Source organism: Haliaeetus albicilla, chromosome 10 (genome assembly GCF_947461875.1).
Source record: "Haliaeetus albicilla chromosome 10, bHalAlb1.1, whole genome shotgun sequence".
In the NCBI taxonomy this organism is placed as follows: domain Eukaryota; kingdom Metazoa; phylum Chordata; class Aves; order Accipitriformes; family Accipitridae; genus Haliaeetus; species Haliaeetus albicilla.
The window spans coordinates 26,080,095-26,101,597 of NC_091492.1; the positions used below are offsets into that span (position 1 = coordinate 26,080,095).

Consider the following 21,503-nt stretch of genomic DNA (forward strand, 5'->3'; position numbering starts at 1 on the left):
GGTCCTTCCCTCTGGAGCAGGTGGGGGTGCTGCCGCCCCCCCAGCACCCATGCTGCCAGGCTCCTTCCCGTGGGTCCTGCTGGGTGAGGGGATGGTGCTGCCCCGGAGCACTGGGCCCTAAGACACCCCCCCCCCCATGAGGGACCCCCACACCTAGTGCGGGGGCTTGCATGGGGCACAGTTTGTCCTTTCCAGCCCCCCCAGCTCCCTCTCTGCAAATGAGTGGTCTGCAGGTGTGTGCTGAGCTGCTGTCCCCTGTGTGTGTGTGTCCCCATCCCTCTTTGCTCCCAGTGCATCCCTTGTCCCTAGGGAGCTGGGAGATGGGGTGTGGGGGGGGTGTCTTCCAGGTGCTCCCACCCAGCCCAGTGCAGCAGAGGGTCAGGGGCTCCTACATGCTGTGACCTGTTCCTGGGCCAAGCCCAGACACCTTCACCACGAGGGTCATGGGTGGGCTGTCCACCCAGACACACTGGGGGACAGAGCCAGACCTGGGTGACAGACTCAGTTTTCATCGGTCGGGGGATCCAAGGACAACAGGGAGTCACTTGTTCACACACACATCCTTCTCCCCCCCCCCAAAAAAACCCAGCCTGGCCTGGCACAAAGGTGGGAGCAGGACCATGACCCCAGTAGGCTGTTACCCCTTTGGGGGCACCTCTGCCAGGGTGAAGGCTCATCCTTTTCCCCCACCCCGCCCCACCGGCCTGGCCGTGCTCATGCCTGGGTGCAGAGGGGCAGTTGGGGGCATGGTAACGCCCCCCCCAAGCCCGGGGGTCACCTGAGCTGTACATGACCCCACCGACCACCGAATCTGGGGGAGATGCCAGTGGGGCTTAACCCTGAGCTCCACCACGCCACCTCACCCCCCAGCAGTGGGGACCCCCCCGGGACACCCACTACCACCACCCTCCCGCCGTCCTTATCCCAAAAGCCCTGGCTGCAGGTCGAGGACCGGAGGGGACCCCGCTCCCCACCTGCAGGTACGGGGGGAGGGAGCCGGGACCTGGGGCCTTCTTCCCCCCCCCCAAGACAATGGCCCCGGAGGGGCGCCGGGAGCGCGGAACGGAGACAATGGGCGGGAGCGGGGGGAGCGGCCGGGAACAGCGGCGGCGCGGGCGGGAGCTGCCGGTCCAGGGTGCGGCGGGCCGGGGCCGGGGCCGGGGCCGGGGCCGTGACCGGGGCCGTGCAGACGGCGTAGCGGAGTTGGGGGCGGGGGGGAGCCCGCTCCGCTGGGATTCGGGATTTCCTCCGCCTCCTCCTCCTCCTCTTCCTCCTCCTCCGCCGCCGCAGCAGCAGCAGCCCCGGGATTTCGGTGCGGGGAGGGGGGGACGCGCACAAAGGTGCGGCGGCGATGGTAAGTGCGTGAAGGGGGGGGAGCGGGGGGAAATGGGGTGCGGGGCAGCTCCGCGGCAGCGCGGGAGGGGGGGCGGGTGGAACGGGGCCGAGTGAGCCGCGCTGCGAGGACCGGGGCCGGGGCCGGGCTCGGGCTCGACGCGTCCCTCCAGGAAGGGCCTGGGAAGCCGGGGACTTTCCTGGGCCGGCAGCCAGGCGGGGAGCGGCTGCTCGGCGAGCCCCGCTCCCGGGGGTGCCCCGCAGCGTGGCAGGGGGAGATGCGGGGCTGCCAGGGTTTTGGGGTTTTTTTTTCTTCCTTCCCCCCACTAGCCCTTGAAGCAGGGGCCGGGGTGGGGAGGTGCTGAGGATGCACCCCGGGGGTGGGCCCTGCTCCCAGGGTCCTGCTTATTCCCTTTTTGCAGGGCTCCGCTGGCCCTGGGAAACCTCCCCGGTGGGCGATGCAGCGGGGGCTGTGTCCCCCCCAGTTGCACGCAGCCTGGCACCGGTGCTTGTGGCTTTCCACTCTGCAGCGGGCATGCTTATACTGGAGTTTACTGGCCAAGCTGCCCTGCTGCGGTCAACCACCCCTTGGCCTCCGAACCCTTTGTGCCCAGCATGGCAGGCTTCCGCCCTGCCTGCAATCCCTGCGAGCAATAGTTGACCGCAGCAGCAGCTGGGGGACAAGGGTGGGCACCTATGGGGTGTCCACCCCGCTACCTGCCCTGTGCCAAGGCTGGGTGACTGCTCTGAGGACAGGGAAGTGAAAACGGCCGATGTTCCTGCCAGATCTGTGGGACCTGTGAGGCAGGGTCTGCCCGCTTCACCTGTCCCTGCCAGCACGCTCACCTGCTTCTGGGAGAGACCCGGCCGGATTCTGATCCGGTTTATCTTGGTCCCGTCCTGGCGCATCACCCTGAGCCAACAGGGAGTTCCCTCCGTGCTACACCGGGTGCGAGCTCAGACATCGGCCCTGCTGCTGTGTCTGGGGTGAGAGGCTTTATTTCCTTGGGAGAGGGCGTAGAGTCTGTTTCCCCCCCAGGCCTTGGTATAATAACCGAGGTGGAGGTTAAAAAAAAAAAGAAGAATTAAATATTATCTTCGCGGAGCCTCTGGGGATGGCTGTTGCTTAATCACAGCAATTCGGGATTGTGTTGGGACCGAGCTGGGCTCCGAGGCAGCCTGAGTCAGATGCGATCTCTGTGCAGCAGGGGCTTCTCCTGTGTATTTACACTGTCTTTGTGCTGGGGGGGGGCGTAGCTCAGGATGAGACCGGCTGATTTAATTAACAGATGACTTCATTGGAGCCAGCGATGGCTCCTTGACCAGCTGTTGGACCGGGGGGGTGGTTGTTTTAGGGTTGCAGGTTGCCAGGTCCCATGGGCAGCCCCCATCGTGAAGTCACGGCCCCAAGGATGGGCATGGGGCTGGGGGCACTGGCTGTCCATCCCCGTGCTCCTTCTGGGCTCCCTTCAGCCATTTGAATGATTAGATGTGGTTTCTCATTTTCATCAGCTCGCAGACAATGGGGCCAGGGGGAAGGCAAGGAGCCCATCTCCCCTGTATCGGTCAGGACTGAATCAACCCCAGGTCTTTAGTCCGAGTTAATTTTATATTTTGGCTCTGTTTTCTGAGGGCCAGAGCAGCTGGCAGATGCTTTATGGCTTTATTGTCCAGCCGGGATGCTTGGGAGAGGGCCTCGGAGAAAACCACGGGGTTTCGCTGCCCTTCCCTGGCTAGCCCCATGCAAGTGCCAGCAACGAAGCAGTGAGTGCTCGGACCTGTGGGCATCGTGGCACCGGGGCTGCCAGGGCAGCAGGACTAGCTGCCAAAATCCCCCATGCAAGGGATTTTTTTGCCTTGTACCCTCCAAAGGCATTTGCTGCCTTGGGCTGAGCGCGGCCCCACCTTGAGCACTGTGGTCAGTGGGTGAATGTGGTCACCTTGCTCCTTGCCTGGACCCAGACGGATCCCATCTCTATGCTGTTTTTCCAGGCTCCGAGACGCAGATAATACTGTTGTCTGCCCACGGCAGCCTGGCAGGATTTAGTAGGGTTAAGTATTAGGCACCCAGAGCCTATGGAACAGAGCTATAATCGATCTAAAAGCGCAGTTGTTTATGCTGCGGGTGTCCCTTTGGGGTAGGAACTGGCCTTTTGGGTTGTAGCCTTGGGGACAGAGTTTCCGACAACGCTTTTGGAGAACGCGCTGAAATGAAAGTAACAGCCCGAACCATGAGCGCAGATCCCTGCACCTCCTCAGCTTGCCCTGTCTAAGCATCCTGCGGCACCACTCAGATGCTCATGCCCACCGGAGAAGCAGCCTGGGACTCTGGCATTTGCATCCTCCAGTGCCCCAGGGTGACTGTAGGTTTGTCACTTCATGCCAGCATCCCACCCAGAGGTGCCACTGGCATGGCTGGAGGGGTGGTGGAACAGGAGGGGACCAGGAGATGTGATTTGGGCAGCAGGAGGAAGATCTGGAAGCTGCAGCACCTTGCCGCAGGACTGGCCATGTCCTGGGCATAACGATGCCATCCCACCTCCGCTTGGACCCGGCACTGGAAACCATGAGGACAAAGCTGCCGCTCATCTTCCTAGGGAGCCCCGAGTGCTCCCCATGAGCTCGGGCTGAGGCAGACAGGGGCTGCGAGGACGCAGGGTGCAGGCTGAGCCCCTCCGCCAGGCGCCGAGCCCTGGGAAGGGAGAGATGGAGCAGGTAAGCAGCCAGTGGGCGTCTGGAAGCGCAGCTGGGTGTAGGGCTGCAGTTAGGATCCCTTGGTGCCGGCAGGGCAGGTTTTGCAATGCAAATACCTTTCTCTTTGCATCGAGCCCTGTTCTCACGCAAATCCCTGGGTTTTGTACATTTTTTTATTTCCTCTGGTTCTAGATCTTGGTGCGGTCATTTTTACCTGTGTGGAGGCAGGTAGTGCATCCCCACCGCCTGATGCGGCTGCCACCTCCATTGCTCCCAGACACGCAATGGGATTGAAATGCTGGGTGAAAGGCTGGGCTTTGTCCCGTAGTCGCACAGTGGGACTTCCCTGCTGGAGGAAACTTGGTGGGGACCAAGCGCTTGAGGGACTGGACGTTCCTGTGGATATTGTAACAATCCCGAGTGATCGTAATTAAAGCTGGCAGTTTGGAAGGGATATTAAACCTTCTGCATCCAAGCTGACGCTGAGCAATTTGAGAGCAGAATAAGACCCCATGGGGGAGTTGGATTAAGCCACTCGGGCTTCCCATGGGCCTTTCCCGCGTCCCTCTGAAGCACCCGGTTGTGCCAACGGACCAAAGAGCTGGAAGTTTGCAGATTCCTCCCAGCAGCGACTTCTCCCAGGGCTGGGGCTGGAGTGGCGGCAGCAGCGGGGGGCCCGGGGCGGCCGCTTTCCCAGCCTGACACGGGGGGACTCGGCTGCGGAAAGGAGCGGAGCAGCCTCCGGGTTGAGGGACGTGCCATGAGCTCATTGTGAAGCCTCAGCTCCGCCAGGCGAGAGGAGCTGTGGGGCTGGATACAACCCGGGGAGAAGGGAAAGAAAATTGTTGGTGTTTGTGCTTCTGGAAGGGGGTGCAATCAGGGGGAGGGCAGCGAATTGCCTTGGTGGCCTCTCCCCAGCTCCTTGGTAGGTGATGCACAGCCAGTGCTTGGGGCTTGAATAGACATGGTGGTAGGGGATCTGCTTTGACTCCCCAGCTCCTGCCTGGGGAGCCCATCTCCCCCTCCTATCCAAGCAGAAGCACCCCTGGGGTTTTTCCCTCACCGCGCACCCACCTTCTGCTCTTTCTGAGTCATCCATGGGTGCCCAGCTCTTGGTGCCAGCAGCCTATTTGGTGCATATGTGAAATATGGCCACTGCTCCATTCCCCCCTCCACCGCCTCCCGCTTCCCCGGCAGCGCGGGGCTCGAGGGGCCGGTGGCTGGCGGGGGAGCATGGTGGTTGCCAGCCAGGGAAGGCATCTATTGTGTGGAGGCAGCAAGGCGTGTTTGCGTAGCCAAGCAAGCAAATGTGCCGGGCACTTGGCTCGGCAGACCCATGTGCTGGGGCCGGGATGTGCCTCCCATTCCCAGACTGGTTTCGGAGGTGTGCCAGCGGCATCCCCACCGTGGGCATCGCTACTCCAGGGGTTCCGCGAGCCAACCTCCCTGGTGTCGGCGTGGTGAGGGAAGACAGCCCAAAAATTATGGTGTGAGGCAGGCCTGAGGCTTGTATTAGGTTTTCTGCCTGTCCATAAACAGCTATGGACTCTGGCTTGCTGTGTGCCTCAGTTTCTCCATCTCTGTCATGGGCAGAGCCATGCTTCCAGCCCTCCCAGGCTTACTGGGAGGATAAACAGCGGTGGAGTCATGTGCCGGGAATCCAGGACCCCGGGGTCCACCTGGCTCATTCTGTGACTCAGTTTCCCAGTCACCGCAATGCTTGTTGGGTCAAGCAGGAAAACACCTGCCCAGATGTGGCTGATGGTTCCTTCTGCTCCTGCTTGGCCCCAGCGGTGGGAAGCCAGTGATCATTGGTGTGCGAAGGGCTGCGTTCACCCCCCTCTCATAGCCACATTAGAGCATCCTGACTTAATGCTGGTATTATTTAATTGATCTGGATTTGCAGATGCTGGAAAAAGAGCACCGCTGGCATAAATCGGTGAGCTCTGGCATGGGAGCAGGTGGATGCTCGCCGATCCACTCCAGTGCGAAGGCAACCAGTTTGGTCCCAACCCTCTTGGCCAGGACAGAAGTTGTTTGGCCGCCAATTTCTCCCTCTGCCCTTCGCTCAAAGTGGGTTTTTCTCCAGCAAATGTCATGCCTGGCTCTCGCGAGGTCTTGGCACTGAGTAAAGCTGGGAGAGAGCCACGCGGTGTGGGTTTGTGCTACCTGGTCCGAGGGGCATGCTGCCTCACCAGGGATGGGAGGAGAGGATTTCCCTCTTAGGATTTGCCCTGCAGCTGTTTGAAATAGGAAAGCTTTCTCATCTAGAAATGCTTGGATCTATGTTTTTTTGAGCATTTGAATGCAAAAGATAGTTTGTGTTTGAGGTTCATGGACTCAAAGGCAGGAGAGACAGCGGCAGCGGCTTTTCTGACTGCCCCGAAGCCCAGCCGAGCTCTCTCTGCTTTGAACCCTGTGATGTGCTCCAGCATCATCCCGAGAAGCCATCCAGTCTGGACTTGAAGATGTCAAGAGATGGCAAATCCTCTCCTCCCCTGGGGAGTTTGTTCTGATGGTTAATCACCTGGCTATTAAAAATGTGAGTTTTCGTCCTTGTTTGCATGTGTCTGGCTCTCGCTCCCAGCCCTTGGCGGTCGCTCTGTGTCTCCACGGCCTCAGTAAGGCGAAGCCACTTATCCTCCTGGAGACGAGGCATCCATTTCCAGCCTCTCCGCCTGAGCACCTTGTGCTGCCGAACCGGCTTTCCCCACTCTGCCAGGCAAACCATCCGAAAAAAAAAAAAAAAAATCCCTCTCTTCCCCACTGGAGTGGCCAAGTTGCTCCGCTGGCACTGGAGCGGCTGCGGGGCAGGAGGACAAGGAGCTCCCGGCTCCAGTGACCTGCAGGATGGCTGCTTGATTTACAAATTAACCTTGCAAAACCATTGGGTTGGGGGTTATTCCACCCACCAGCCTTTGCTGGGGAGAATGTTCAGCTGTTTTGGTACAGGCAAGACAGAGGGTCCTTGTTGGCCAGAGCTGAGCCCTGGTCCGGATGTGGAGGTCGCCCGTGGTTCATCTGTGGATCGTGCCAGAGCAAACCGTCCCGTGCCGCTGCTCTGCTCTGGGAAAGCACCCCAAAACCTGCCCGTAACCTCTGCCCCTTCACCAGCTTGTGATTGAAGGGCTGGGCTCGCTGCAGCCCTCTGCAGCCATTCCCATGGCTTGTTGCTCACTCCCCTTGGAAATGCGTGCCTTGTTCTCCCTCTGAATGGATTGACCTTCATCTCCCAGCTCTGGTTTTGCTTTTGGGAACTGGATGGCCCCGGGGTCCCCACACCACCAGTGCAGCCATAGAGACCCCTGACCCCGGGGTGGACTTGAAGTGTGGCTGCTGACCACGGGATTGTGGTGGCCGAGGAGCATTAAATCCACAGGCTGGTGCCTTGAATGACTGAGATGCATTGGAAAACCCCATCTTGATTTTGGCTGATAAATTGGCTTCACCTCTCCAGGAGTGCCTGGCTCTGGCTGGAGTGGGGAGGCATGGGAGCAGTGCTCAGCCTGGCTTGGGACACTTCGGGGAGGGTCGCATCCAGCAGCAGACAGCCGCGTGGTGCCGGCATATGGGCCAGGGTGCCAGTGTGGCATGGAGGTGATGCCTGGGCAGGTTTTGGGCTGTAGTGGTGTCTGGGGGGTTTTCCAGCCCACCCTCATTTTCCTCCCCTGCCCATCGGGTGCTCACCAGGGGTCAAGGTGAAGCAAGGAGCTCTCATGGGGCGGATGCCCCCGGAGGGAACCGGAGTGGGTGACCTGCAGGACAAGGAATTTGGCTGACGGTGCCTAGTGTGACGTGCTGTGGCTGTCCCCCAAACACGTGGCTGGGTGGCTGCCACGGCACACGCGTGGTCCCAGTCCCCAGGGAGGGGATGCCGTGAAGCAGCCCTGTGCGGCAGGGATGCCTGGCTCCTGATTTCCTTCTTTCTTGCTTCCCCCAGCTTGACAGCGGACCCCCGGCAAGGCCACCTGTCCTGTGAGCGGCCCCCCCATGCACAGCCCCCCTCCGGTGCCCGCCAGCTGGATGCCGTCCCCGCCGGAGGCTGAGGATGCCCCAAGTGCCTCGGTGACCACCGGGACGGGGGACAGCACCTGCCTGCAGCCGCCTCGCCTCAACTTCCCACACCACCCTGCCGGTGAGTCCCTGGGGGTCTGTCCCCTGCCCCAGTATCAACCTCCTAATGGTGTTAATGGGACCAGACTGGGGACAAGCCAGTCCTCAGCCCCCCTGTGCTGAGGCCCCGGCATTGTTCCCAGCAGAAACCCGATCCCTGCCTGCAAACAAAGCCCAGAAGAGGGGGGGCTGGCAGGGGCTGGGGGGGGTGCACAGGGGGGTCCTTTCTCTCCCAGTCCCTTCCCCTTCCCCCATCGCTCGCTGGGGATGCCGGGACGAGTTCCCGGTCCTGTTGCCATCTCCTAGACAACCAGCGTGGGGGGGGGGCTTTTGTTTCCATAGTGATAAATGTGTGAGCATCCAGCATCTGGGACAAAAGGATCACCATCCCTCCCTCCCTTTTTGCCTCCTCGACCCCATCTCCCCCTCTTTGAGGCCTTGGAAAAGAGGCCAAAAGACATTTGGGTTTTATTTGGTCGAAATGGCATTTCCGTGGTAACCCAGCATGGGCTTACCCCCAAACACAGCTGCCGTGACCCCCCCCAGCATGCGGTACTGCCTGGGAAGCGGGGTTTGGGGCTCTGGGGGATGCCTAATGCCCGCAGCCCCCCAGCACCCTTAGGGTGAGGGCAGGAGGATTTGGCAGGACCCCTCTGATGGGCTCCAGCATCCCCTGATGTGGGTCAGGCAGCCCAGTGTCTGCGATGGCTCCCATCTGTGTCCAGGTCCCCTCCCTGGTGGGATCACAGACCCAGGCAAGCCAGCACCGAACCTGCATCAGGCCTGTAAGCGGCTTGGGAGTCCCCAAAACCAGCCGGGTGACCCAGACTGGGACCCCGGGAGACCACTGACAGAGACCCCGGCTCCTACCAGCATCCTGTGAGCCTTTGCCCAAGGTCCTGGTGCCCGGCTGGGATCTCAGCAAGGTGTTCTTTTTCCCAACCCAGCAAAGATCCAACACCATAAGTAGGTGTAGGTGGCAATCATGTGCGTGTGTGTATATATTTATATATGTGTGCATCTACAAATGGCTGTAATGGGAGTTTGGGGTTGGCTAATAACGACATGGCAGCCGTGAGTCAGCGCACGGGGCGATGGTATCTGCTCCAAGCCAGCCTTGCGATGGTGGACTGGTCCTTGGATGCTGTCGGGGTGGCCCAGGCCAGTGGTCCTATCCTCAGAGCCACCGCGGTGGCATCTGGCAGCCTGGGAGCCCCCCGATTCCCCCGGTCCCAGCAATCCCGAGCTCTCCCTGGCTTAGGCTGCTGCTGCAAGGGGAGCTGGAGCCAGTGCAAAGGGATGCTCCTCGAGAAACCGGGACTCCCGCGCCTATCTCCTGGGTGTAAGATCCCAGCTCCACACCGGGAAACGTGTCCGGGCAGAGCCCCGCGCTGCAAGATGGACCTGAAACATTGCCTGCACCCAATTATTCATTCCTTTTTTTTTTTTTTTTTTGGCCCCCACCCTAGGCACTCAAAGTAACTATCTTGGTATTAATTAAAGTGTAAATCACCCAAAACAGAAGCTAATCATGCAGTATCATTAATAAAGGGGAAGGTGACCATCCTGGACCCAGCTTGGGCATGGGATAAAATAGAAAATGCCCCAAAGTGACCCAAATTCCCTTTCTCTGCTGAAGTCTCGTCCCCATTTGCCACCAGGGCTGGAGCTGCAGTGGTGCAGGGACGGTGGGCAAGGGGATCTTCACTGGTGGCCAGGACCCCCAGGGTATTGCCAGGATGCTGTTGTGCCACCACTGACCCTTCCCCTTCGCCTCCGCAGGCGGGCAAGCTGTTTTCTCCTGAGACGAGCCCAACCAAGTGATCAAAATAGAGTCCCTCAAGGTGACAGTCGACTTCTTGAAGGTGCCCCTGGGCCTGAAGAAGCCCCCTCTGAAGGAGGCCCTGGCCACTGTCCCAGGGCCGGGGAGACCCAAGCCCCTCGGCGTGGAGCGGCACAAGCCACGGCACTCTGACACCATGGACAATGAGTCACAATACTCGGGATATTCCTACAAGTCCGGGCATTCCCGCAGCTCCCGCAAGCACAGGTGAGGGGTCAGTGCCTGCCTGGGGAGGGATCCCCTGGCCCCAGTGGGCACTGCCACCCAGGTGCACCCACCCCACTCCCTTTTTTTGCCTTCCAGGGATCGGCGGGACCGGCATCGCTCAAAAAGCCGGGACGGGAGCCGCGGGGACAAGTCGGTGACCATCCAAGCACCAGGCGAGCCCTTGTTGGACAATGAGTCGACCCGGGGGGATGAGAGGGTGAGTTGGGCAGGGGGAGGAATAGGGTTGGCATCTCTGCCCCATCGTGGGGATGCTGCTGAGGGTGGGAGCCGCTGGCGGGGCACGGGGGCTCCCGGCATGCCTGGTGCTCCCCAGCAGAGCGGTTGAGCCGGTTGGGCTGGCCCTTGGCTGGCGGACGGGCTTTTGTGAGTGCTGTGGCAGCGCCGGCGGGGAGGGCAGACAGGCGGCACGGGTGCAAATGAAAGGGGACCGGCTGTTGCGGCACCCTGGGGAAGCAGCTGGGTTGGGCACGGGCTGCCCAAGGGTGGAAAACACCCTGGAGATCCACTCCCTGGGGATCCACTCCCTAGGGATTAGCTTCAGCTCCTCGCTCGGCGAGATCCTCCTGCAGGCGATGCCGGCTTGGCCATGCCAAGGCATAATAACCCCAGCCCAGCTCCCAGCAGGATCACACCGGCGAGCAGGTTGGTGCAGAGGAGGGTCCCACGCTGCATCCCCCCACTGGCCACCCCAGTCCCCTGGTCCCATGGGGGTCCCTCGCCATGAGTGGCAGTGGGGGCAGAGCTGCTGTGCCCCCCACACTGGGTGCCGGCACTCCTCTGGCCGCCGCAGAGCCTGGTCCCTGGCTTTAATCATCTCCCAGCCACCTACGCAGGCAGCTCCAGCTCTTTTCATCTTCCCCCACCAAGAAGTCGGTGCCGGCAGAGGCCGGGGTTTGCGGTGGCCGGGATGCCGGCGGCGGAGCCTGCCCGGTCCAGCTGTGGCCAGAGCAAGCTGATGGCAGCGTGGGTTCACCTGGGGATGGGCTGGGACATGGACTGGTCCTCCCGGACCCTCCTCTGCTTCCCATCCCTCTGGAAAGCCCCAGGCTGTGGCTTTATTTTGTTGTTTGGAATGAAATTGCTGGCTTTCCTGCAGAAATTCGGGGGGGGCGGGAAATAAGATACGATAAAACCCCAAGTTTCAGGGATGCCAAAGTGCAGTAAAACAGAATGCACAAGTCTGAGTGAGAGGACAGACAGATGGACAGATGCGTGGCTGCGCCAAGGTGGTGTTTTCAGCGCCTGCAGCACAGCACCTTCTCCTTCCACTAAAACCCCATGTTTTAGCTGGGAAGGAATCAAATAGGGACAGGTCATTTCTGCACCCCTCTGGCTGGAGGAGGGGTCTTTTTGGAGGCAATGGGAGTCCTGTCCAGTGCAGTGAGCTGCCAGATTGCTGGACACTTTGTCCTGCCTGGTGCAGTGCTGGAGGAGGCAGCGCCCGCCTGCTCAGCAGCAGCGAGGGTGTGTTGGGATGGCAGCTGGGCATGTTCCTTCTGGCCCCGCTAATGAGGGGGTTTGCCTGGAAGCAGGATGCTTCCCACTTCCAAAGCTGCTCTCGCCAGTGCCGGAGAGGTGAAGTACGGCACAGAGCCGCCGACGGGGGTTTCCTAGAGGGTCCCAGCCAAATGGCTGCATTCCCCTACCCCAGGCTGAGGTTTCCACTGTCTAAATGGGGGTGATGGCGCCAGGCAGCGCACCGGGCTTTGAGGTTTGGTGGATGGGAGATGCTGGAGTTGGGTTGGGGTGGGGGTCCAGTGCAGCTGGCAGCCCCCTGGGGTGCTAGGGACGGGGAAGGGGGGACACGGAGCCATCCCCTGCATAACCCTCCCATCCGCCCTTCCCAGGATGACAACTGGGGCGAGACCACCACGGTGGTGACGGGGACGTCGGAGCACAGCATCTCGCACGATGACATCACCCGCATCACCAAGGACATGGAGGACAGCGCCCACCTGGACTGCTCCCGGCACCTGGGCGTCTCGCTGGCCGGGGCGCTGGCACTGCTTGCCTTCCTCACACCCCTCGCCTTCATGCTCCTACCCCAGCTGCTGTGGCGGGAGGAGCTGGAGCCCTGCGGGACACCCTGCGAGGGGCTCTTCATCTCCGTGGCCTTCAAACTCCTCATCCTCCTGCTGGGCAGCTGGGCTCTCTTCTTCCGTCGCCCCAAAGCCTTCTTCCCTCGCATCTTTGTCTTCCGAGCATTGCTAATGGTGCTTGTCTTCCTCCTCGTCGTCTCCTACTGGCTTTTCTATGGTGTACGGATCCTGGACTCACGGGACCGCAACTACCAGGGGGTGGTACAGTACGCCGTCTCGCTGGTGGATGCCTTGCTCTTCGTGCACTACCTGGCCGTGGTGCTGCTGGAGCTGCGCCAGCTCCAGCCCCAGTTCACCCTCAAAGCCGTCCGCTCTGCTGACGGAGCCAGTCGTTTCTACAACGTTGGCCATCTCAGGTATGGGGGTGCCGGAGGGGATTGCTGCCACAGTGGGTTCCCCTCTTTGTGTGTGTGCATGAGGTGTGCGTGTCCACTGGTTGCTCCTGGGTGTTTGTGCAGTCCCATGTGTGCATTCCCATGCACATGTACATGTGTGCATGTGCATTGGTGCATGTGCAGGTGCCCAAGTGTACTCATGAGTGGTTGTGCTCACGCTTCTGCCCTCCACGGCACCCCAGCATCAACCGGCTGGAGGAGCTGCAAGCATGCCCTGCAGCGGGTACAGCCCCGCTCCATCCATGGGATGAGATGTCCCCACAGTGCCGCACGCTGTCCGTCCCTCCCTCCTTGTCCTGCCCCGGCTGTGTGTGCCTCCCACCCTCGGCACGGTGCTAACTGGCTCTCTGTGCCCCCCATGCCTGGCTGTGTCTCCCTGCAGCATCCAGCGAGCAGCCGTGTGGATCCTGGAGAACTATTACCACGATTTCCCGGTCTACAACCCTGCCCTCCTCAACCTGCCAAAATCCGTCCTGTCCAAGAAAATGTCTGGGTTTAAAGTCTATTCACTCGGCGAGGGTGAGCTCCCCTTCCCCTGGCTTCTCCTCTTGTTCTCTCTCCTCCTTCCCTTTCCCATCCCTGTGTTTTCCTCTCCGGAGGCTCCTCTTGGCTCCAGAGAGCCTGGAGTGGGATCGCTGCAGCCTGACTGTGGGGCAGGGGGAGTGTGGGGCACCAACCCTTCTCTAACTTCACCCTTTTCCCTGCAGAAAACACAACGAACAACTCCACAGGCCAGTCCCGGGCTGTCATTGCGGCAGCTGCCCGGAGGCGCGACAACAGCCACAACGAGTATTACTATGAGGAGGCAGAGCATGAGCGCAGGGTGCGGAAACGCCGAGCCAGGTACGGGGCCGGTGGTGGGGACCGGGCTGCGTGCCGCATTGGGTGCCCCACTGCTGTGTGTCCCATGCGGTCCCCATCCCAGGACCCCCCATGAGGACCTGGGCAGTGCTGGCAGGAGGGAGTGAGTGCTCCTGGGGTCACCTCCAGCCCCGCAAGACGAGGTTTTCCTGCTCTTAGGGAAGTGAATCCCAAGCCCAGCTGTTGTGCAGCACAACCAGATCTCCCCCAAAACTGTTTTGGGGTAGAAGCTGGGTTCCTGCCAGCAGCAAGTGGCTCCCCCGCCAACCCCAGGGGATTTCCTGCCCGTGGCCGGACTCTGCCCTCTTGCAGCCACATCCATGGCTTTCCTCCCAACAGGCTGGTGGTGGCGGTGGAAGAAGCCTTTACCCACATCAAGCGGCTGCAGGAGGAAGACCAGAAGAACCCACGGGAGATCATGGACCCACGGGAGGCGGCTCAGGCCATCTTTGCCTCCATGGCCCGGGCCATGCAGAAGTACCTGCGCACCACGAAGCAGCAGCCCTACCACACCATGGAGAGCATCCTGCAGCACCTTGAGTTCTGCATCACCCATGATATGACGCCCAAGGTGCGTGGAGGAGGGGCATGGTGAGGTGGGACAGGTCCACAGGTTTGCCCAAAGCCTTGGTCCAGATCATGAGGACTTGGCGGGGGGGGTCCCCACCATGTGAGAGCATCCCCCTGGGAGGACAAGGGATTGGGGGATACAGCCAGAAAAGTGGGTGTAACCCCAAGGGAGCAACACACAGTGATGGGAACCAGCTCCGCGGGGATGTTTTTCCTGCAGGACCTGCTGAGCAGCTTGAGGCTGCAAAAAAAAAAAATAGGCTGAGCCATGGGAAGGTGACGTTCACATGTCTTTTCCCTCCTCCAAGGCATTCCTTGAGCGTTACCTGATGGCCGGGCCCACCATCCAGTACCACAAGGACCGCTGGCTGGCCAAGCAGTGGACGCTGGTCAGCGAGGAGCCGGTGACGAATGGCCTGAAAGATGGGGTGGTCTTTGTGCTGAAGCGCCAGGACTTCAGCCTCGTGGTGAGCACCAAGAAGATCCCTTTCTTCAAGCTTTCAGAGGAGTTCGTGGACCCCAAGTCACACAAGTTCGTCATGAGGCTGCAGTCGGAGACCTCCGTGTGAGCTCAAGAGGGATGGAGAGGGGTCGGGGGGGGGAGACCCTCTCTGCACCCCTCTGTCTCATCCTCACCATCTCCAACGGGGCTCAGGGAGGCCACGGCTCGAGGGCAGAACTGCAGCGGGCGCTAGGAAGCAGCACCCATGCCCGGCTCCATCACCTACCTGTGAGCACTCGCCCTCAGCCTCGGCTTGGCCCCCGTTGGGGTGGGCTGAGCCCCTTCCTCTTCCTCCTCCTCCTCCCTCCCGAAACCCAGGTCCTTGTAGCAATCCCCCAGAAGGCGCAGCCGGCGGAGGACAGTGGCACAGCCAGGAAGGAAACAGTGTTTCGGTGCCATAACTCAAGGGCTAACTCTACATGTTCTTCACCAGCGTCTTCAAGAACCATCAGGTCCCCAGGACCTTCTGCGCTTGCGCGTTTTCTACCTGGCAACTGTCCTGGCTCTGGCCTTAAACTACTGCCCGGCATCTGGGGCTGGTTTTTAATCCTAGAGATTTTTTGGGGGGAGTATTTTGCAAACACCTCCGCGATCTGTGGCTGCTATGAAAAACTCCCCCGGCATCCAAGACACCGGAGTGGCGATGCTCCTGGCTGTAGGAATGTCCTCCTCGCCTCTCTGCTGATGGTTTCTGTGCTCAGCTCTTAACAAAAGCAAGTGAAAATCTGGTTTTTAAGAGAAGCAGAAGGTTTTTTTTATATGGTTTCCCTGCTCCCAAGGTGACCCATGTCCCTGGTCCCAACAGCATCTCCATGGGGCTTCCCCACGCCAGTTGGAGCTGTGGCCATGGATTGCAGGCCCAGCAGCTTGAAATGTCTCTCAGGGTCCAATCCTGGCCCCAGAGCCAGCGGGCTGAATGAAACGAGGGGTTCCTGATGAGGGTGATGAAGGCTCGTAGCTCAGTGAGGTCCTTCACGTCCCATGGTGGCAGGTGGCCTGTGGTGGTCCCACAAGCAGGGGCTGGGGCTGGCTCGCCATCAGGGACGCAAAACCTTTTGCCTTCCCTTGGTTTTGTTAAGGTCGCAAATACCTCATGGATTTTTTTTTTTTTTTTTTCCCCACCCTCTGGATCCCATAATCCAGCCATGCCGTGCCGGGTGGGGGGGCTTGTGTGGTCCCAGCGGGGGGGTTGTGGCTGGTTTGGTCATGGGAGCTGCCAAATTTCACCCCAGGGAGGCGTGAGGTTGGATTTGATTTTGGTTTATTTTGTCCTAAGCACTAAAAGGGGTGTGATTTCAGGGCGGGGGCAACAATGCCGCTTGGGCTGTGGCACGCTGGCCACATGTGCCACCCCAGAGGGGCTGGAGGCTTCCCCAGTAAGTACCAGTAGCAAAATTAAGATGCTGGAGGGGTTCTATGGGGTCTGTCCCCATCCAGGCACCGCACTGCTCGGGGCTGGCTTTCCCGATTTCCAGGAAATCGCCATGTTTGGGGAGATTCTAACCCCTCCCTGCTGCTCCCCTCGTCTTCCAGCTTCTTGAGGCCGAAGGACCTGGGTTTCACCCCCCTGGTCCTCCCAGCTCCATCAGTGCGGCTGCTGCTGGGAGCCTGTTTTGGGGTGTTTTACAGGAAAAGAGACTTCAGTGAGCGTGAGCAGATGGGTCAGCCCGGGAGGGGGGATTTTCCACTTGGAGTTTAAGAAGAATAAACCCTTTTTCATTTGTTTTTGGTTTTGGTTTGGGGTTTTTTTTTCCACAGAGCCGAGACCTTGTGCATGCGTGTAGAAAATTGTAAAATGTAAAATTGTTTTTTAATATATAAAAAGCTTGTTTTTACAGTTTGCAGTGGATCAAAGCATTACGGCAGTGGTAGGAAGTTTTGTTGGTTGTTTTGGGTTTGTTTTTTTTTCATAGAGCAACTAAAATTGTACAAATTTTTTTTTTTATAAAATAAACCCACTTTGACTTTTTTTTTTTCCTCCTTCATCTTCCTGCACCCAGTGCTTTGGGGTGAGGCAGCAGTTTTAGGTCCCAGCTTTGCTCCTGCCCAATCTGGGCAGCTCAGAGATGCTGCAGTGGCAGGATGTGGCCTCAAGGGAGCACTCGGGGAGAAACACGTCCTGCGCTTGGAGGATCCTCGGTGCAGGACAAGGGCTTGGGGTTGGTGGGGGGGCATGGATTTAGGGTCTATAGGGCCAAGGAGGTGGGGTTTGAGGGGCCAAAGATTTGGGTTTTATGGGGTCAAGGAGTTTGGTTGATGGGGTCCAAGGGTTTAGAGTTTTGAGGGGTCCAAGGATTTGGGGTCTGTGGGGCCAAGAGTTTGGGCTTTACAGAGCCAAGGGTTTGGGATCTGTGAGGTCAGGGGGTTGGCGTCTATGGGGCTAAGGATTTGGAATTTATGAGACAAACAGCTTGGAGTCTAATGGGGCCAAGGGTTCGTGATTGTGGGGCCAAGGGTTTAGAGTTTGAGGGGTCCGAGGATTTGGCGTTTGTAGGGCCAAGGATTCAGGCTTTATGGAGCCAAGGGTTTGGGATCTGTGAGGTCAGGGGTTTTATAGGGCCAAGGATTTGGAATTTATGGGGGCCAAGGGGTTTGGGGGGCCAAGGGATTTGGGGTTTATGCGGGTGAAGGGCTTGGGATGAGCAGAGGGGAGCAGGGGCTGCTGCTCTACCTCCCCCCAGTGCAGATGGGAGAAATGCCCAAACCCTCCCCGGCGCGGGGGGGGCAAGACCCAACCCCGTTGCTGGGGGGAACGAGTCCCCCCCCCCACGCACAGCTCCCCGGGGGCAGGGGCTGCTCCCAGCCTGCAGAACCTCCACCTGCCCCGGGGCTGCTGCCGCCTGCAATCCCCTCACTGTGACAATCGAGGTGGCGGATGTTTGGGCTCCTGTGCGCCCTCTCCAGCACCCACCTGCACACACCCCCCAGCCACCCCTGGGCCCCTGCACCCCTGCTTGTGGGGGGGTCCCTCATGCAGCAATGGCACCACTGATTCACTGGGACCCAGCGTCAGCGTTTCCTTTGGCTTTTACACCTTTTCTCCCCTCATCTCAGCCCTGGGCCGCCCACACACACACGCTGTGCCCCGCTCCCTGCAGGAGGATGTTTGCTGTGGGTGGGGGGAGCAGAGCGAGGGGAAACTGAGGCAGGTCAGTGCAACTGCAGCACTGTCCCCAGCACAAGGGACACAAGCTGGGGTGGGGGGGGGTGCTAGCCCCCCTGCCAGGCTGTGCTGGGGCTCATGGACCCCCCCCAGCTCCTCATTTCCGTGGGGACATTCTTGCTTCTCCAAGGGTATGTTACCCACAGGGTCACTGGGGCTCTGTGGAGTGTTTATTTCCCGCCCTATCTTTGCCCTGTGATGAGTTCAACAGTCATCTGACAAGCTGCTGGCCCCAGGGTGGGGAGGGCGGTTTATTTCAGTCCTGTGTGGTTTTTTTTCCTTTCCGTGACTAACGGAGGCAGCACAAGAAACTCCTTCCCCCAGCCATCTCGGAGTGGGCTGGCTGCCAGCCGCCTCTGATCCGTTTCCAGACATGGGGGAAAAAGTGACGGCTGGGCTGGGCAGGGGGGGCTGCCTGTCCCAGCAGAGAAAGTCCAGGGGTTTTGGGGTGAAATCCTGCTTTATTGGCTCGGCCATGCCCAGCACAGACACCCGGAGCCTCTGTCCTTGCACGTGGGGCACAGCAATAACAGCACACACATGGCCACATCCCACGCGGTTTCCTGTCCCACGCAGGTCCCCGTTCCCACCAGGATTCGGGCACACACTCGAGCATTCGTAGGAAGGGCTGAGGAGGCACATGATGCTTGTAGCACCCTGGTTGCCGCGTGGCCTCCAGCTGGGAGCATCATCCTGGCTCAGTCCCCTCGGGAGTGGCCTCGTGGTCCCTGGGGGTGTCTGGAAGCCACTGGGATCCCCTGGGTGCCCTCAGACAGCACCAGGCTCCCCGGAGCAGCAGGGACCACCAGCGACTGTGGGTGTATCAGGCTGGGAAAGAAGCAAAATCGGGTGCTGGGGGGGCTACAAACCCTCCCCAGGGACCTGCATGGGCTGGAGGGACTGGAACTCAGCTAGCAGCACACCCCCCTGCCAGGTACTGGGGTTCAGTGCATTGGGGTGAAATACCTGGGGTGGCAGTGGCGGTGGGGGATCTGGCTCACAGAAGGTGGTTTCAGTGTGCTCTGGGGGTTTCTCTGGCCCCTTCTCCTCCTGCAAGAGAGGCAGTGGCTGCTTGAGGACTCAGCTTCACCATGTCAGTTGCGGTGGATGGGGAAACTGATGCATGGGCTGGGGCTTGCCCAAAACCATGCAGGGGCTGGAAAACAGCTCTCAGCCCTCCCAGCTCACGTGTTGCCAGCAAGAAGATCCCCATCAGCTGGGCTCACCTGGGAAGCAGGGATTATTGGGGTGGTGTCCTGGATAGGGAGATGGTCCAGGGCTCCCAAATCTGCAATGCAACGAGCTTGGATGTGAATCACAGCACTGAGACCAGGTTGGCGATGGTATAACGAGATGCCCCGGCCTCACAGGGCTCAGGCTGACCACGTCTTACCTGAAGAGTCGCTAGCGGGGGTGGCTTGGTCCTGGGTCCCTGCGGGCCAGGGCAGACACAGGCGTTACAACAGTGAGGCCGAATGGGCTTTGCAAAAAGCTGAGCAAGACCCTCCTGGGAAGAGGGCAGCAGTGGGGGATGAGCTGGTGAGCTTTGGGTTTTGATTTCCAGGAGGAAAAAACCCTTGAGCTTCAAGTTTGTGTTAAAGCAGGGAAGGAGAAGCTGTGGGGAGAGATGGCAGAGCTGGCACAGAGAGATGCAAAATTGAGCAGAAAAGGGAATTATGGGTTAAACTTCTGGACTTTTAAAGCCAGATCTGAGCAAGGGGCAACACTCACCATAGGGCTAAGCTGTGGCCAAAGGGGTTTCTGGCTGGTGCAAGGGCCTGATCCTGCCCCCCACCCCAGCACGAAGCCAGACCCCCCACTCACCGAGTTGTACCAGAATAACTGACTTTTTGCAGCACTTCTCAATGCTTTGAGGATGTGGGCTGCAAGATGGTTGTCACCCTTTCCTGCTAACCCAGCTGAAACCAGGACACATGCAACTGAGTGAAGGGGGGAGATGCTGGTACCCCGGTGGGGGAGCTCACCTTCCCCCTTGGTCTGCCGGTATGTGAAGAAGAGCACGAGCAGAGCAACCACCACAAAAATGGCTGGGGACCAGTACCTGATGGGAACAGCCGATGTATTTTCTACAGGAAGAGAGAGGAGATGTGGGCATGCTGCCCGCAAAGGTGGCTGGGGGCAGTGCCAGGCACTGGGGGGTCTCTGGGGGGGGGGTGCAGGACCCTCCAAGGATGGTGGCACATCCCCAAGTCACATCTCTTCCTTTCTCTGTGGGACTCACGGGTTTTGTTCCCCATGGCACCTGGTCTTGTCGGCATGGAGGTAGTGATGGTGTCTGCGGTCCAAGGAGGCATTGGGGTGGCTGTTGGCCACCTTGTCAACTTGTCCACATCCTCAGCGGTTGTGGTGGGTTCTCCCACGTGTTCCAGGACATCATCACGCTGCGTGGTGCTTTGGTGCCCTGGCTCCTCTTTTTTGAGGATGAGAGCTGGGAACAAGTGTCATTAATTCACGTTAATGGCTCCCCAAACCAGAACTGCCCCCGAGGATCAGGAACACAGCTGCAGAGCTGGGAGCTGTACCGGCCCCACCATGGTCCTGCACAGGCAGCTCAGCCTGCACTGCAGCACTGTAGCTGAGGGAAAGGCAAGGCAGGAGCAAGAAACAGCTAACCCACGTCCCTCTGGCCTCAGGTGACTTGGGACGGAGGCGTGGGGCTGGGGGGCCATCGCCTGAGCGGGTGAGCGGATGCCAGCAAAGCAGCAAGTGCTGCCGTCCCACATCCTGTCAGGGCGGCGAGCAGCCAGGTTCACACGCTTCTGCTGCACGACTCTACCAAGACAAACCCCCGCTAATGAAGAAGGTGCTAAATGGCGGCTGTGCCGCGGTGGATGCTGGAGAGACCAAGCCGAAGTCCTGTTGGAAGTCATGCACGGCCACATGCTGCCGAGCAGCGTCACGTTGACACAGCCCCCATGGAGCTGCCAGAAGTTGGGCAATTGGTAGCAGTGCCAGCATGGATGGGTGCTCTGCGGTGGCAAAACAGGCTCCCCAAGCAAACCAGCCCATGGCCGCTACGGTCCCGGCCGTGAAAGGGGCTGGGTGGTCAGAGAGCATCCCTGCTGCTTGGCCAGCAAAGGGCTGGGCAGGTATGAGGAAACCCAGGGTGTAGGTTTGTGGCACAGCCTGGCACTGACACAGCCCAGGAAACCCCAGCCCTTCCCCTGCACACAAGCCAGTCCCAAGCCAAGCAATAAAGCAGTCAACCTGAGCCTTACCCCCATGAAACAGCCAGGCAAGCATCCTGCCCTGCTGCAAAAGGTCCCCCAGGAAGGCATCGGGGCCTGCTGCCTTCACACCACCTCTTCTTCCTCCTCCTCTCTCCAGCCCCAGAGACACGGGGGAGCCCCCAGACCCCACTCTGCCACCCCAACCCCACTCACCAGCTCCACAGCAGAGCACTGCCATGCAGAGCCACCCCATCCTGATGCCTCTTGGCTTCATCCTCCTCTGCCCCACCAAGCCTTCCACCGCCGCTCCCTCTCTTGCAATGTCTTCCTTCCCCTTTCTGCCCAACCAACAGCTTCCTGTGAGCTCAAAGGTGTTGGCACTGAAATAGGGTGATTAATGGCCAGAAACCGTGCTGGGGGGTCATTTCTGGGGCTGTTCCCAGGGTTAAGGGATGGAGCCCCGTCAGCTGTCGGCGTGGGCGAAGGAGGAGGTGATGCTCCAGCGCTGCCCT

At 59.9% G+C, this 21,503-nt stretch overlaps 2 protein-coding genes across 7 annotated transcripts; one reads left to right on the forward strand and one right to left on the reverse strand.

Annotated features, from left to right (window-relative positions):
- The first annotated feature begins 1,136 nt into the window (after positions 1-1,136).
- On the forward strand, positions 1,137-16,607 carry VANGL2 (VANGL planar cell polarity protein 2). 5 transcript variants are annotated; one of them, XM_069794346.1, is made up of 9 exons: positions 1,137-1,354; positions 4,219-8,161; positions 9,922-10,189; positions 10,286-10,406; positions 12,058-12,665; positions 13,087-13,223; positions 13,412-13,547; positions 13,905-14,136; positions 14,444-16,607. In XM_069794346.1, exons 3-9 carry the CDS (start codon positions 10,119-10,121, stop codon positions 14,702-14,704), a joined length of 1,566 nt encoding a protein of 521 aa, XP_069650447.1. In that variant the 5' UTR covers positions 1,137-1,354; positions 4,219-8,161; positions 9,922-10,118; the 3' UTR covers positions 14,705-16,607. The 5 variants fall into 5 exon arrangements, with proteins under 5 accessions (XP_069650447.1, XP_069650449.1, XP_069650446.1 ...); XM_069794348.1 differs by having other exon boundaries at positions 6,357-8,161; XM_069794345.1 differs by having other exon boundaries at positions 7,967-8,161.
- Positions 16,608-18,090: 1,483 nt separating this feature from the next.
- On the reverse strand, positions 18,091-21,411 carry LOC138687173 (uncharacterized). 2 transcript variants are annotated; one of them, XM_069793140.1, is made up of 7 exons: positions 21,205-21,400; positions 20,043-20,249; positions 19,786-19,887; positions 19,194-19,232; positions 19,027-19,088; positions 18,767-18,850; positions 18,091-18,628 (listed from the first exon to the last, which is right to left on the reverse strand). In XM_069793140.1, exons 1-7 carry the CDS (start codon positions 21,263-21,265, stop codon positions 18,569-18,571), a joined length of 615 nt encoding a protein of 204 aa, XP_069649241.1. In that variant the 5' UTR covers positions 21,266-21,400; the 3' UTR covers positions 18,091-18,568. The 2 variants fall into 2 exon arrangements, with proteins under 2 accessions (XP_069649241.1, XP_069649240.1); XM_069793139.1 differs by lacking the exon at positions 18,091-18,628 and having other exon boundaries at positions 18,632-18,850; positions 21,205-21,411.
- Between the last annotated feature and the right edge of the window lie 92 nt (positions 21,412-21,503).